The following is a 16,447-nucleotide window of genomic DNA, read 5'->3' as shown; positions in this document are numbered from 1 at the left end:
ACTAGGGTGGCCCCGAGGCTGCTGCTGTTTGCAGTGTCTCTGCTGATCCATCTCTCTCCTCCTGGGAACTACAATCGATAAACCGCGCCGCCTCTTCCCAAAATCCTGGCTGGATTCTGACTCAATCCATCATTTCTTCTTTTTCTAATGAATATTTTCGCCGCTGGAAAAGCTGGTACTGAAGCCTGGGCATAGGGAGGGTTCTCATATCTATCTTTCTTTTTCTTTTCTTTCTTTTTCTTTTCTTTTTTTTCCCCCTTTTTTGCTAAGGCCCAGAAAGCACCTTAATCACCCACCTTTCTTCTCAGCTGATATTTCTTCCCCACAGAAGAGACCAAAACCTGCCTTCACCCCCGTCCCCATTCTCATTGGAAATGAAATATTAATCCTTTATCTTTGAATACCTCACCCATCAAGCCATATTGCATCTCTTTGCCTAAAATGAAACCAAGTTTGGGAGCAAATAAGTCAAGGTCTGTGACTTTCTGCTTTCCATATAAGAGCAGTTTAACTACATAAAGAATAATATCTGAGGGTCGAAGTTCTAAACCTAAGACACACCCAGAGGTGGTCCCTATGAGGCCCAGGAACCTGATGCGATTGAATGTAAAATTGTGCCCAAGTACATTTTTCCAGGGAATGTAAGTGTAACACGTGACTGTCTGAGGAGATGGGGGTGCAAGTTTGTGCAGCATGAACCCTATGGTGAGGAGAGGGGAGCATATGGCCCTCGACTCCTCCTCTGGGTCACAGATGGTAGGAGAGTAAAAGGAGGCAGCATTGTGGAAGCCACTATCTTTTGCCTTTTGAGTTTGATCCAAATTTGCTAATGAGTCTCGGATTCTTTGGACTAATTGGGTGCCACCAAAAGAGTCGATGTCACTAGACTGGGGCTTGCCAGGAGCAATTGCTCACCCAGCAGACTATTGCCCGGGGCACAGAGTTGCAAGGAGAAGAGTACGTCTTGGTAGAAATGCTGAAATTTGTCCAAGAACATAGAGCAAGGGAAAGGAGAGGGGAAAAAAAATCCCCAGAAGTCCTGTGGTCTTGGCTTCTTCTTGACAACTGTTCGCAGCACTGTTTATTCAAACGTGTAATAACAAGCACCACAAAACAACATGCAACATTCTCCCCACACCCTCAATCTGCAATGCCAGAAGTAGGAGACCCACCATCAGGATGTTGATGGGAACTCATGTCTAAGAAAGGTCCTAGATGGTCATCTCCACATGGTCAGAGTCTACCAGGGCAAAGGGCAAGTTCCCTGCTTGTTGGCCTCCTGCGATAGCTAGAGAAACCAGACACCTTCTCCTAGTCCAGGCCTGACTAGGCAAAGTGCTGGTGCCAGCCCTGGTTGGAGAGGACATGAGTCTTATGAGGACAGAGCTGCCCTTGGCACGCAGGGTGCCCAGCCCCCTGGAGGTAATGAGGTGAACTGGTCTTTCCTCTGAGGGCAGCCATGGAGAGAAAGGCCATAGCCTAAATTAAGGCTCTTTTGGCCATAGCCAGATTCTTGCTGAAGAAAAGCCTTCTCAACCCTAGAGAGAGCTCTGGAGTAAGAGTGCTCATTGGGAGTGGACAGCTCCCTTTCTAAAGTAGTTGATGGGCCAGTTGCTACCTTAGGCCCCAAATGAGAACACTCTATCCATCACAGTTCAAATAAATTATAAATATAGACGCAGAATTCAAACACAGTTCGAGTAGAAGCTGCTCCCAGATCCCCACAGGGACTTGCTTGAAGAAAAATGGTCACCCCTTTGTTCTTTGTATATCTAAAGTTGTAGGCAAAACTCTCCCCCTTGTCCTTAAGTAACCATGAGGACAACTTAGGATAGAGAGTTTCAGATTTAGGAACATTCTCACCCTCATCAAATTTTCCCTTCCTCAAATCTTTTCTCTAAAATCTGAAACAGAAAACAAAAATTCCAAATTCTTTTACTGAAGGGCTTGGGAGCATCTGTAATGTGTGTAAATATCATACTTCTCTGTTGGGTGGGGAAATTGTAACCCAAAGAAGAAGTGAATGGCCCAGAGTTAAGGATTCTGAGCCCTGGGCACCCAAGTAATACATCTTGATGTGGGTAGCATTGAGAGAGGCAAGGGGGTTGGAGAGGGTTGATCGTGTCTTAAGGACAGGTTGGCACAAGGCACATTCATCTTTGGGATTTAGGTGGGTCAGTTGCCACTCTATTGGGAAATGGCTGGTTTCTTCCTTCTTCATCTTTCCCTGAGCAACCCTACTTCCAGGGTAGATCAAGGGGTTTTGATCTAGGTAGGAGGCGGATGGCATTTACCCAGTTGGTACCCTAAGGCCTTGGGGGCAAAAAGGGGATGAAGGGGGTATCAGGAAGAGGAGACACACCAAAGACAAATATGGAACTGGGTCCCGAAATGAAGAAGCACCAATAGCATCGGGCTGCCCAGGACTGGGGAAGGGATGGGGCCTGGCTACTGTATGGATGTGAGAGATGAGGAGAGAGAACCTTCTTTGTTAAGATGGGAAGGACAGGTTTGAAAGAACTAGAAAAGGTGCTGGCTTGAGAAAATGAACAGACAGTAAGGGACAGGTGGGCCCGTGTGTTCATGTCCTGGGATTCCTGGGCACATCAGCCTTATGGTGGTCCTTCAGGCCCTCCCAAAGCCCACAGGAATGAAAGGAAGGCCTGGGCAGGCTTCTGAAAAGATCTTAAATGCCTCATCTCCAAAAGGTTGGGGAAGGGAGAAGGGCCGACAGGTGTGGTGGGGATGGGAAAATGAAGGGGAAATGTTCCAAGCCATTCCATCTTGTTTCCGAAGTGTGAGACAAAACCAAGGCTGAGAAGGAGAAGGGTGTAAGGGGTTTCATGAATAAGTGGAGTGTAGGGCACTACTGACAGTGTTCCAGCTGAGGGAGAGGGAGGGCTGAGGGGACAGAAAACGTATTCTGCCAGCAACTTTCCTGACTTTCTTCCTTGGTGCTGCAATAGGCTTGTAACTCTATCCGCTCCCACTGGGTCCGGGTCTCACATGGACCCCTAGAGGGACCTTCGGTAAGGTAATGGGTCTCCCTGCTTCACGCGTGGTGAGAGCTATGGACAAACAGAGGCCAGAGAGGAGATTGGGGAGCACAGTGAGCTCTGGGAGGGCTAGAGATAGGATACAGATTAGATGACAGCTACTGGGGGATGTCACAAAGTCACTGGTGGGCCCTCCACACGGGAATCAGGGCAAGGTTGCCAGCTGACTTGCCCGAGCAAGATGCCCAACTCCAGGCAGCAGACAAGAAGCACGGAGATCCTGCCATTGGCTGCCCCAGCAGGATGAGGGATAGCCAGTGGAGGTCTGCCCAGGTTACCAACAGCTGATGCCTACCCATCCATTCTCTCAAATCTCAAAGGCCAGAGTGATGGGGGAGGGGAGGAGGAGGAAGAGGAAGAAGGTCCTGTAGAAGCTGGAGGAGATGAGAAGGTGCTGTCCATGTCCGGTTGGGGAGTAGGCAGATGAGGGCTGCTTACTGCTTCTCCACCGCTCCCTGTTCTGCTGCACTCTCCTGGCTGGGGCCCTGGCCCTGGTCCTGGCCTTGTCCGTGCCATGGGGTCTCTTTGAACACAAACCAACAGTTTCCAGCCCACAGGAAGAAGTTGATAAAGCCAAAGAGCTACAAAAGAAATCAGGAGAGTCTGTGAGAACAGTCACGGGAGAGCTACATAAAAGTGGGGCGGGGAGGAAAAGCACAGAGAATTTGGTATAGAGACAGGACTCAAGGCTATTAAGAGATTCTTCTAGTGAAAGTGTCTAAACTCTGTCCAGAGAACTCACTCACAGTGTAGCTTGGTTACTATTCAAATCTGGCCCCAGGAATGCTAAGTAAATCAAGGAACACAAGCTTGCTTGCCTTCTTGAGACGAGTGTGTCTGGAGCTGTCCAAGGTACTCCCCTAGGGCTAAAGACTAAGCAAAGGCTTTATTCAAACATCTATTGTTTTTGTTATTATTCTTTTGTTTTCTCTGTGCACCTAGCCTGTTCTAGGACCCATAACCTTCCTGCCTCTGTCAGACAGGCTATTGGTATTACAGATGTATGCCACATCAGCTCTATTAAAATATTTATTTAAAATATTTTGAAACACTGATAATATTGAAGGGTATTGTGGCACATGCCTTTAATCCCAGTAGAGACAGAGGCAGGTGGATCTCTGTGAGTGTGAGTCCAGCCTGGTTTATACAGAGAGTTCCAGGACAACCAGGGCTATGTAGAGAGACCTTGTCTCAAAACACAAAACAAATATAATAAATACCTAACAAATTAATAGTCAGGGAGAAAGATACTGATGCTTGCAGTCCACTTTTTTTTTCTTTTTTCTTTTTTTCGGAGCTGGGGACCGAACCCAGGGCCTTGTGCATGCTAGGCAAGCGCTCTACCACTGAGCTAAATCCCCAACCCCTTGCAGTTCACTTTTAAAAGCATGTTTAAAAGTGGACTGAGCTAGCCATGTTGGTTTACACTTTTAACCCTAGTACTTATGAGACAGAGGTAGGCAGATCCCCGCGAACTGGAAGCCAGCCTGTTTTGTATAGTGAGTTCCAAGCTAGCCAGGGCTATATAGTAAGATTTTGTCTCAAAATAACAACAATGACAATAATGGGATCAATAAACTAGGTTTGGTGAGTTGTACCTGTGTAATCGTAGCACTTAGGAAATTAAGGAAGGAAGACTGAACTTGAGGCCAGTCTGGGTCTCACAACACAAATAAAATGAAAAGCTGAGCGTAGTGGTGCAAATCAGTAAACCCAGTACACAGAGGGCTGAGGCAAAAGAACTGTGAGTTCAAAGGCAGCTTGGGTAATATACACAGACTGTCTCCCAAAAATCAAATAAAAATAGATAAAAAATAGATAAAAGTATAGATAATGAAAGACAGATAAACGCATATAAAGCAGATGGAAAGTGACTATGTAGGCCTTTCCTGTAAATTCTTTTCAACTTTTCTGGATGATATATATATATATATATATGAATTTTTTCATTTTTTCTTTTATTGGATTTTTAAATTACATTTTAAATGTTATTCCCTTCCCAGTTTCCCTCCAGAAACCCATTATCCCATGAAAATTTTTATAATTAAAAATTGGAGGGGCTGGAGAGATGCCTCAGCTGTTAAGAGCACTGACTGCTTTTCCAGAGGTCCTGAGTTCAATTCCCAGCAACCACATGGTGAACCACCTGTAATGGAGTCTGATGCCCTCTTCTGGTGTGTCTGAAGACAACTAACACACACACACACACACACACACACACACACACACACACACGGAAGAAAAAAACCATGTGCAGGGTTTATAAGGCTCCTTGTTGCACTAGCCATTAGGCATTTCAACTGTGGGCCATGGGAAGGTCTGGGACATTTTCTGAGGAGTTCTGGGATGAGTGAGATGATGGGACATTTGGGAAGCGTAATGCTATGGGTGTTTATTAGCTTACAGAGGTGTAGCTCAAAGCTACAACGGAATGGCTAAGACTTGGATTGCCTCCCAGCCGAGCCCACCACTGCCTGCCAAAACCATTTCAGTAGAGAAGGCTAAACGGCGAGGGACAGCGCCTCCCTCATCCTAGTCCACTCACAGCCATAAACCCCTTCTGTACATGCTCCCATGTAACACATGGTCGGACTAACAAGAGAGGGCAACCACCGGGGCAGCTAAGCATGGAAAGGAAGGACGGTGAAGGAGTGACTCAGATCCATCTCGTCCAAAAATATCCTCTCAGGTCACCATCAGATGCAGGGGTTACTAGTGTAGGTGCAGCGCATCTTGTCTCTGGGGACACCTTCCCTATTCCTCTCAGCACTGGTTAGCTAGCTGGGCAGCTGGGCTAGTGCACCATTCCCAGACCCCTCCAATGATCACAAGTCTCACCACAGAGATGTTAGCCAGCCCCATAGAGGGCGTGGCCCCGGCACTGCACACCGCCTCCTCTCCGTGGCACACAGACATGGCTGCAGTCAGGCTGGATGGCCGTGTGGCCCCTTTGACATCAGTCAAGCCCTTGCCCCAGGCAGCGGCAGCAACCAGCCAAAAGAAGGTGAAAGAGACGGTCACACAGAAATCCTAAGAGGGGCAGAGGGAAGAAGACATTCAGAAGGGCCCGGTGATCATCAATTACTTTTCCTTCCTCCAATCACACAAGAATCCTGAGGTCCCAAGTAAGATGTCTCTTCCCATCCTACCTGAGGACTCTGTTCAGTGCTACCAAAGGAATGCTGCCACCCAGACGACCTTGTTCCTTCCAGTAGGATTAAGGTCAGGCAACGAGCTGTCATGGCATCTATCTGCTTGGAACCCTCCCTCCTTGCGACCCAAGTTTCCTAAACTCCCCACTCTTTCCTCTCAACTCCTCTTTAATCATAATTGTTCAGACTGTAAGTAATGAAAAAGGACACATTCAGAAGAGAATTGAGATCTCTAAAGCACACGTCCCATCTTGAATGCCTGGAATACAGAGGAAGTAAATGAAACAATACCAATACTATATGGCTCTCTCAGAGAGTAACTACATGTCAGGTGCTGCACATGCATACGCATTCTATCCTCCTACAACACTGACACAATCATTACTTCATTTAAAGCACAGAGAGGCTGAGCAACTTGTCTAATGTCACACAGCTACTGAGAGCAAGTGCTGGGATTTGAACCCATTAGGTCAGCTCTAGAGTCTGACCTAATATAAAGACACTGTTTTGCTTTCTCTGACTGCAAACAAACCACTGAGAGGTTGTTCTATTCCACATGTAGGAGTCAAGGACTCAGAGGAGCCATTACTTTTGACCTCCCCTCCATCTCTGACTCCAGCTTTCTAACAAATGTCTCTTCCATTTATTGGTCCCATCCCTCTGGGCCATGCTCACTCACCACCAATGGGAAGCGTTTGTTCTCCGTGTAGAGTTTGTGGAAGCGCAGGTAGATGACCAGGGCAGCCATTGTATAGAAGAAGGAAAAGATGCCAAGGGTCACAAAGAACTCGGCGGGGGCAGAGAAGTCTCCCATGAGGTTCATGGTTTTGGATGTGGATTCCTCATCACAGAGAGGCATCTCATACTGGACCTGGTACAACCTAGAGGTGGCAAGGGAAGTCATGCTGAGCTACGGCTAGCCTCTCCTACTCTGCCCAAGAAGGGTTCCCGTGCTGGGCCTCACCCTGGGGAAGGAGTCATGTAGGTAGGAACTCCTGAGGAAATCTTGCAGTCAAGAGAAGCGATACCTCAAGATTCTGCTCATTTTTTTTTTCTGGAACTACTGGGGATTGAACTTGCGGCCTCACACATGCTGGATAAGTGCTTTAACAGCTGAGCTACAGTCCTAGTCCAAGATTCCATGCAAACCCCATGTCCCTCTTTGCACCTACTCCATTCCCATCTGTCTGGCTAGAGTCTCTAAGTATCTCCAGGGACCTTTAAGTCATAACATAGATGCCATCCAACTATTTCTGGTCCCTAAGCCACTAGACAATCAGATTCAGTGAACACACAGACCCATATTAAGCAGCGGCCAAATTAAGGTTTAAGTTACCCATTCGTAGACTTGATTTAGGCCTCCCTGATTTGGCCACATTGGACAACATAAAGTGAAAAAAAATGTAGCTTGTTGTGTAAAGAGTTAATTAATCCAAGTTGGACAGTGAAGCGGTTTCGGACACTCTGAAAAGACGTGTTCTGTCTCCATCCTTTCCTGAACAGTCATTTCTCCTCCCCCACTAGACTTCCAGACATTCAGGGATTAGTATCCTCTTCTACTTCCTGGTCAGAGAGAACCTCCCTCTTCTACTTCCTGGCCAATGTGTACCTCCTTGCGTTTGGGTGACATCCTGTGAGCATCCCACATCTCTTATTTAATAACTAAACTCTAATAAGCTTCCTTCCTTCAAAGCACAGAGAAATATGCAGAGAGTCAGAGAGAGCTGCCCAACTGGCCCAGACCCCAATGGCTGGATTCCTCATCACTGCTCCACCCCCAACCCCTCAAACCCCCGCCCCCGCCCTATCTAAGCTGTGGTGAGCTGCCATTGTTTGAGTTTGGACTGGACCACTATAACAATGATATATCCATGTTTCACTCTGGTCAGAGTGTCTGAAAATGGCTAAAGGACAGAATGATCCAGGTCTTGTTCTATTTTGATCTAGAACAGCACACAATAAATGGTGTTTAGATTGTATGTCCTCTGAGCAGAAACAAATGAGAGGTTGATAGTAGCAGAGGAGGGAGAAAGCCCTGCTAACGTAGTGAAAGAAGGGCACTGGGTTGGAACCAATCCTTACTCACCTGAAGGGATAGCCGAACAAAACAATGATGGAGCTCACGTCCTTGGGGTCGTTGTTGCAGCGAACCAAGGCTCCCGTCTCCCCGCTGTAAGAGCCGCAGGACCCGAAGGCGAAAATAGCAAAGAGCTGAGAGAAAGTGAAGCCCCTTTGAGAATCTGAAGGTCTCTCAAAGAACCACCCTTTTACCACGGGGTGCAGGTGCTCAGTGGACACAGAGTAACAATTCCTTTTATTGAGTTCCTCCGGGTATGGAGCCTCGCTGGGGTTCTTCTCTCAACTGCAGACCTGTGTTCTCTGAATAAAGTGTTGGACCAAGTAGCCAAGTGAAGAAGGTAGACTCTGAGTGCTTCCTTAGAGGGGGGAAAAAGAGTTTCCAGATCTCTCTACTGGGCACGAATGACCTCTTTTTGTTGTTGTTGTTGTTGTTGTTGTTAAGATTTATTTATTTTATGTATGTAAGTACACTATTGCTGTGTGGTCTTCAGACACACCAGAAGAGGGCATCAGATCCCACTGCAGATGGTTGTGAGCCACCATGTAGTTGCTGGGAATTGAATTTAGGACTTCTGGAAGAATAGTCAGTGTTCTTAATCGCTGAGCCACCTCTCCAGCCCACAAATGACCGCTTAAGATAATGGCTATAAGTCTGGCTTTGGAAACGTCTGTTTCAAAGCTAGATTTATTCTTTTTCTCCAAACAAGAGATCAGAAACACACACACACACACACACACACACACACACACACACACACACACACACACACACACTTTTTTTTTTCAAGACAGGGTTTCTCTGGGTAGTCTAGTCTGGCCTCAAACTCAGAGATTTGCCTGCCTCTGACTCCCGAGTGCTGGCATTAAACACATGTGCCACCACATCTGACCAGATTCCCTTTCATCAAGTCAGATCAGGTGTGCTTGGAACATTGTTCATTTAATTTCATTTTCATTCCTCCTCGAACAGTCATAGACTCTTGCCCTTACCTTATTGCTAACTTGGAATAGTTTCCTGACGCAGTGGAGGTATGGAGCCAGGGAAGCTTCTACCAAGTCATCTCATGGTGCTGCCAGCCTGACTTTTCTTCCCTTCTAGCAACAGTGCTGACTGGGTGAATGTCCACAGGCCTGGCTCAAACCCAGAGAGAAAAGTCCCCTCCACTTGCCTTTCCCACTGCTGCCTGCTCCTCTTCATAACCTGTTGCTGCTGTCACTTCCCAGTGGTAGGAAGCAGGGGTGTGTCAGACCACTTAGATTGCTTTCCTGTCCATCTTTCATCACAACTTCTGGCATGAGTGATCTGAAAAGTCCCCAACCTATGATTCTTACGTTTCTTTCCTGGAGAACACACATTAATTAGAACAGAAAGTAAAAGCTGCACCCTCCTGCTCTACCATGTTGTCCATCCAGACCGCTTGCTTTCTTCCTTCTTCCTTCTTCTTTCTTCTTCTTCTCCTCCTTCTCCTTCTTCTCCTCCTTCTCCTTCTCTTCCTCCTTCTCCTCTTTCTCCTCCTCCTTCATCTTTGTCTTCTTCAAATTATTTATTTCATGTATGTGAGTACACTATAGCTGTCTTCAGACACACCAGAAGAGGGCATCAGATCCCATTACAGATGGTTGTGAGCCACCATGTGGTTGCTGGGAATTGAACTCAGGGCCTTTGAAAAGCAGTCAGCGCTTTTATCTGCAGAGCCACCTCTCCAGCCCCGCAGCCCGTTTTCTAAGCACTTACCATTGGCATGATACAAGTATTCTTACAAAATGGTGAATACGCTCTGGTAATGGTTTGTTTCTCTGTGACTCAGTCAGTGTTTTGGACTGTAAGTGAGAAGACAGTAATCTCTACTCCAGACTTACATCCAGTCAAGAACAGCATTGTACATTATTTTCCTACTGCAGATTGGAGTAAAAAGAGATCTAGATTAGGAATCAAGAAACCTGGATCCTAGACTTGGCCCTGTAACTTATTTGCTAGGTGGCTTGGCTCTCTGAGTCCCAGTTTCTTTATTTTTAAAATGAAGGACTTGGGGATAACTTGAAGGCTGCTTCCAGCTCTGGAATTCTTCTACCCTCTGAAGTTAGTGCTATCGGCAGAGCATGCTCTTGGCTGGGTTTAGCAACAGCTGTGATCTGCCCCTGGGTGGTATCCAGTGCTACCGCCCTGCCTAGCATGGCCTGGCCCAGCAGAAGTCCGTGCTAGAGCCATTGACTGCTCTCTAAAGGTCATGTGTGCCCCTGTTTTCAGTAGGCTTGTTCCAAACAAATGATAATTATCTATATAGGTAAAGGCACCAAGGAAAGGAGACAGTCTAACTTGCCTGCAATGGCTACACAGCCTCCACATCTGAACTAAGCTTTGAAAGCCGCAGTAGAGGACGGTTGGTTCACCTTCCTGAAAGAGCCAGAGAGAAGTCACTAGAAGCCTCTGTATCATCACCCTTAACATACTCAAAGCTGGCCTCTGAGGCAGAGCAGTGACCCTTCACTATCTCTTCCTCAGAGAGACTGTCTCTTCTTCATTTGCTCTGTGGGTCTCTGATTGCCCCTAGGAGTCTTTGTTCCCTTTGGCTTCTGGGACCTAGAACAGGACACAGTGAGGGTGTCCCACTCGCGGAAGGGACAGTTGAGTTGGTGTGTTTTTATTCACTGGCTATTGGTTGGTGAGTATAAAGGAACAGGAAAAGATTCCTAACTCAGGGCAATATGGAACCCCTTCTTTCCGGGGCACTGTGGAACATCTGCCAAAAGGTGGCATTTCTCAAGTATGTCCCTGTAGCAGGCACTTTAACATGAGGGACAGTGTTTGGTGGGGGGATGTGTGTGTGGGTGTGTGTGGGGGTTGTGCGCGTGCGTGGACACACATGTGCATGTGCATGTGTATGAGACGGGGGAGGGGCTGTCCTCTTGGAGTTTATGCCTTAGAACTATACTGATCAACATGTACTGTCCAACCACCTATGGTTATTTATGTTACTTCAAATAAAATGAGACATAAGCTAAGATTTAGCTGCTCCGCCATACCAGCCACATAGCAAGCACTGGATAGTCACACGGAGCAAACCACTGCTCTACTGGCCAGCACAGACTGCAGAACTTTTCCATCACCTATTAAAATTCTAAGTCTCATTCCACTTCTGGAAACAGAAGAAGCCCTCTTTCTTCTGACTATGTAACGTTCTCCAAGTCATATTTAGCTAGCGTGAGAGCTAGACTTCAAGTTTACATCTTCTGAGTTTCTGTTCTGAGCTCCATTCATTCATTCATTCATTCATTCACTCATTCATTCATTCAAAACTAAGCATCTACCTTGTGCCCTGATGCTATTGATGCGGAGGTTGAGTAAGAGCCTGTGGTCCCCCTAAGACTGAAGAGAAGGTCTCTTCTGTACAGTGCATGCCACAAGGAGAGAGGCAGGTGTTCTGCCCCAGGCGCAGGAGCAGAGATACCTGTCCAGCCCATTCATGACTTCAAACCCTCTCCTTTTCTGTACCAGATTTGCTTCTGCCATAAACACATAGGGGACTAATCTGCAGGAACAAGAAGAAAAGAACTCGAAATCCCTCTCACAGGCACAAGGCTATGAGCTATCACATTGGCCATAAAGAACAAACGCTGCATACAAATATCGAGAGCAAGGGCATTTCCAGGGTGCAGATGCTGGGAATGATCATACTCTGCCCACCGCTACCTTTTCTGCCTCCTGCCTTTGCATTTCTTTGAATAACCCTCCCAGTTTAAGGTTGGGGCTCCACTTTGCTGCCAACTGGCTTACCGTATACACTGGTGTCAACCCAAAGGACACTAATCACCAGGGAGTTCGAGGCACAAGAACACAGGGTCTTTCCCCCAGTCCTGCCTCACTATCTATTGGTGCTGTGAACTCTGACAGCATCCATTCAAACTCTCCAGCAGGAAAAAAATGTGTCAAACAAATCAAAACGAATCCCACCAATGAAATAACTCCCTTGTGTTATAGCTCTCCGAATGCCCCTCCCCACAAAGGTCATCAGCCAACATCAGGAGGGCTTACTTGGATAAAGTTAATATAATCTATTATTTGTAAGAAATTGGAATTCCATATAACTGAGTCACCTGGATTCTTTTGCACCTTGCATTCAAACTGAAGGGTTGTTGGTGACATTAGAGTAACCTCACCAAAAGGCAAGTCTTGCGGGACAGTCTACATAAGGAAGAACGTTAGAGAAGGTTTGGGAATAGGAAAGAAGGGAGCACACATTTATGAAATCTTCTCACTGTGATCTTCAGGAATGGTCTATGTTCTGTAGACATTACTATCCATAATCCTTCCAGTAAACCTACAGGACATAGCGTAGCATCAGATGAGGAAAATGAGGCCCATAAAGATTTCAACCCTTACTCGAGCTTTGAGGGATGAAAAGCAGAGATTGAATTTAAGTAAAAGTCCATCTAATCTTAGACTTCTTTTCTATTAATGCAAGTTTTTGGGACCAATGGGATGGCTCAGCGGGTAAAGACACTTGCCATGTATCTCTGATGAATTGGAGTTCCACCTCCAAAATCTAAGTAAGAGTGAAAAAGAAAAAACCAACTTCTTTGACCTCCATATATGGCAAGCAAATCTCTATGAGCTGGATGACAGCCTAGCCCCGTGAGTTCCAGGACAACCAGGGCTACATAGAAAGACCCTGTCTTAAAAGAAAATTATAATAGATGGATGGATGGATGGATGGATGGATGGATGGACAGACAGGTAGAGTGAGTGAGTGAGCTATCTGGCTGGCCTGATATAGACATGATAAAATTCTTGAATTGGAACTTAGGTCAGATTCATTTTGGAATCTTTTGATTAGTTTGGCTGATTTGGTAAAACAGGCTGAGATCCACCTGCCTTTGCCTCACGATGGCTGGGAAGTTCTGACTACAGCACTTTCTTCTCACAGGGGTTCCAGTAAAACCCTTGCCTTTGGACGGTAATGATAGAAGTTTTCAGTTACCGTTAGAGTAACTACAAGCTCTATGCTTTCTGATCTTCCTTTTCACGCTGGCTCCTATGTGCTTTTCTGTTTGTCTGCAAAGACTCAAGCAAGTCAAACTCACACCCTGTGTTTAGGCTACCCGAGATAGCACGGAAAGCAAACCAAGGCTCCTCATGATGCTACTATGTGAAGCAGTGCCTAACGCTGTGACCCTTTAATACAGTTCCTCATGTTGTGGTGACTCCCCAACCTCAAAATCATTTTTGTTGCTACTTCATAACTGTAATTTTATTACTGTTATGAATTATGATTTAATATCTGTGTTTCCTGATGGTCTTAGGCAAACCCTGTGAAAGGCTCATTTAACTCCAAAGGGGTCTCAACCCACAGGTGGAGAGCCACTGTGTGAATAAAGACCTCTTCCAAGTCTATCCCCCAAAGACCTGATTTAGCAGTATAAGCGCAAGATAGTTCCTGTTTTGCACAACTCCTTCCCTAAAGTTGGAGACCACAGAAGTCAGAAAGGTCTTAATTCTTAGGGTATCTTTGGAAGAAGACTGAACCATTGAGCTAGGAGTCTGTGTGCAGGAATTTTGTAGGAAGTAGTGGTGAGAACGGGCAGGATTAAGGAAGGAATCTTTCTAGAATCTTCCCAGGGAAGATAAAGCCATGGTCTTTCCTATTGTTTCCCATCCCTTGACAATTTGTCACTTTCCATTAGATCTACTCCTCTGTCTTACAGAGCACTTGTTCCTCAGGACTGCTCACAGTGCCTCCTTACTTCAAAGTGCCAGTTTCTTTGAAACCTTACCTTTCCTATTCGATCCCCTCTGGTACTCAAGTCAGAACAAGGAAGGTCAAGAAGTGAAAGAGTTCAGTCAACACTGGCCCCACTCTTGAGGCAGCAGAGGACGTGGAAAGTCCCAGAGTTTATTTACTCTTGGGACTCGCAGGCTGGCCCGCAGCCCATGAGGGTCTCAGATACCAAGAGACAATCCCAAATGCACTCCAGATCTGATGATTTCCATCCAAACCACAATTGCTTAGGATTTGGTGACATCGTGTTAAGTCCTATCTCCTGTGAATTCAAAGTCCTCTTGGGTATTCATGGTAAATTGGTCCCTAGCGGAATCCAGTGCTGAGGGCACATTAATAACTTCGTACAGAGTTTGGTATATGGCTGGTCTAACAAAACCTTTTCTGCAAGAATACACAAAATGTTCCCCCAAGTCTTTATGATTTGAAAAACTAACTGTATCTGTCCATGTTCCTAATTTATGGAGAACTTGGGTACTGGGTCTAAGAACAGAGGGCTTACCAATGTCTCCAAGTACCAGTGAAACCATACAGTGTTTCCACTAGACCAAAGAAGGGGAAACTGAGGACCTGGGCAGGTCACAGGGTAAATTCAATGTTGAGCTATACTCCAGTATGCTGACAGGTTTGATCCATGTTTGACTAATGCTGGAAACCAGTGTCAAAAGAAGTGGCTTGCCCAAGGTCACAGAGCTGAGAAAGGTAAATCTAGGCTTGCAACCTACCCTTTCACCTTCACAGTTTTGTGTTCTTCATGCTAGCTGCCACATTTTTCTTCTGTCTTAATTGTTTTTTATTTAATCATTGGGCTGGGAAACTGTTCATTCATTCATTCATCCACTTCTTTACTTGGTTACAGTTTCCCAAATGACTCCACTGACTTCAGCTGGAAGTCTGTCCCCTGAGTCCACCCCCAGGATTATCCAGGTCCTAGAGGGTTCCGGGCAGGATGGTTTCTGTAACCCTCTTCCTTCTCTGGTGCCCTTCGTAGTAGCTTTGTTCTCACTGCAAAGTGGACCTTACCCTCCTTGTCCTCCTCTCCCCTCCCGCCACTGAAGAGTGGTATGTGCAGGATCAGAGTTCTGGAAAGGTTACACCCAGGTCCTCTCGTCCGAGTGAAATGTGAGCGCCCTGGGCAAAGGCGCCTTGCACATAGAAGGTCCGAATCCGGCACTCCACATGCCTGGCTCCTCTCCCTCCTTCCACCGAGCGCTGGAGCAGCAGCCCTGGTCCTCCCCTCCCCCGCCCACCTGTCGCTATCCCCCCACCCTTCCGCGGTGGCTGGGCCTGCTGCATCTCCCTAGCTTCCTCCGGGGCCACATTGCTTCTGGTCCGCGTCACAATCCAGGCTCCCGAAATAGCCCGGGGTTAGGGCCGACTCACCCACTGGAGAACTTTGATGAAGCCCAGCGGCTCCTCCAGGCGCTGCCAGCGCAGCCCCAGGAGCAGGCGGTCCACCTGCAGAGACAAAGCCAGCTGACAGTCAAGGCGGCAGGCCCGGAGGGAAAACATGGGTGCCCCTCTACTCACATTGCGGGGGCGGGGAAGGCGGAATCGGACACACGCGGGACAATTAGGTGGACAGGGGCTAGCGAGATTCCAGGGGTTAGGCACTCCAGGCGTACCTGCTGGCGCGGAGACTTGTCCGAGGTGCGGCCGGGGCTCTCCGTCGAAGACATGCTGGCGCGTCAGGGCGCAGTGCGGGGGTTCGACTCCCTGGCCCGGAGGCTGCGGGGCGCGCGGGGGCGCTGGGGGCGGCGGGCTCGCGGCCGTGGGCAGGCCGGGCTCCAGGCTGGCGGGCTGGGTCGTGGGGGCGCTGCTGCTCGCGCTCTCGGAGGCTCTGTCCGCCGCGCTGCCCCGCCGGCTGCAGAAAACCCCCGAGTCCGATTCAAACTTCTGTCAAACTCGCTGGCAGACTTGGCAGCCGAGTCACGTGGCGTGCGATCGCGAACCTGCTCCCGCCCCTTGCTCTCTCCTTTTTCCGCGGGTAGAGCGCCTTAAAGGGACCCGTGGAGCCTGCTAGCCGTCGGGCTGCCAGAAGGCTCCGAGTTTTTCCCAGAAGCTTCCAGGATGAGTCCCCACTGAAATAGCTCAGGGCTCCAACACCACGGCCAAGGTCCCAGGAACCTACACGGGATGCGTGGGCTCTAGTGCAGCTTTCCCGGTTTTCCTAGGTTCTGGGGAAGGGTTTTTCTTCTTTTACATACCGTAATGACTAGAGCACACAATTTTCCTAAGGCACCCTTAGTGCTTCTGCTGCTGTAATAACGGTGCTCCACCAGTCAGAACAGACAAAGAACTGAACTATATAGCCTTTTACTCAGCATCTGAACGGGTTTTACTTTTTAACAACAAGCAGCATTTGGATGTTAATGAGTTTTAA

At 47.5% G+C, this 16,447-nt stretch overlaps 1 protein-coding gene across 1 annotated transcript; it reads right to left on the bottom strand.

Moving 5' to 3' along the window:
- Nucleotides 1-1,045: 1,045 nt before the first annotated feature.
- Nucleotides 1,046-15,925, bottom strand: Sypl2 (synaptophysin like 2). The gene is made up of 6 exons (XM_032896660.1): nucleotides 15,690-15,925; nucleotides 15,448-15,522; nucleotides 8,295-8,419; nucleotides 6,888-7,089; nucleotides 5,895-6,086; nucleotides 1,046-3,637 (listed from the first exon to the last, which is right to left on the bottom strand). The coding sequence occupies exons 1-6, from the start codon at nucleotides 15,741-15,743 to the stop codon at nucleotides 3,491-3,493; spliced, it is 795 nt and encodes a 264-aa protein (XP_032752551.1). The 5' UTR covers nucleotides 15,744-15,925; the 3' UTR covers nucleotides 1,046-3,490.
- Nucleotides 15,926-16,447: the final 522 nt, after the last annotated feature.

The sequence above is a fragment of the Rattus rattus genome, chromosome 3 (assembly GCF_011064425.1).
Source record: "Rattus rattus isolate New Zealand chromosome 3, Rrattus_CSIRO_v1, whole genome shotgun sequence".
Taxonomy (NCBI): domain Eukaryota; kingdom Metazoa; phylum Chordata; class Mammalia; order Rodentia; family Muridae; genus Rattus; species Rattus rattus.
This window is presented reverse-complemented; position numbering and strand designations above follow the sequence as displayed.

Excerpts from the sequence above, each read along its gene's own strand:
- Sypl2 (XM_032896660.1), bottom strand. The coding sequence starts at position 15,743 with ATGTCTTCGACGGAGAGCCCCGGCCGCACCTCGGACAAGTCTCCGCGC. Across the intron at positions 8,420-15,447 it reads TCATCAAAGTTCTCCAGTGG|CTCTTTGCTATTTTCGCCTT; the intron begins GTGAGTCGGCCC and ends ACTTTCTCTCAG. Across the intron at positions 7,090-8,294 it reads TTGTTCGGCTATCCCTTCAG|GTTGTACCAGGTCCAGTATG; the intron begins GTGAGTAAGGAT and ends TGCCACCTCTAG.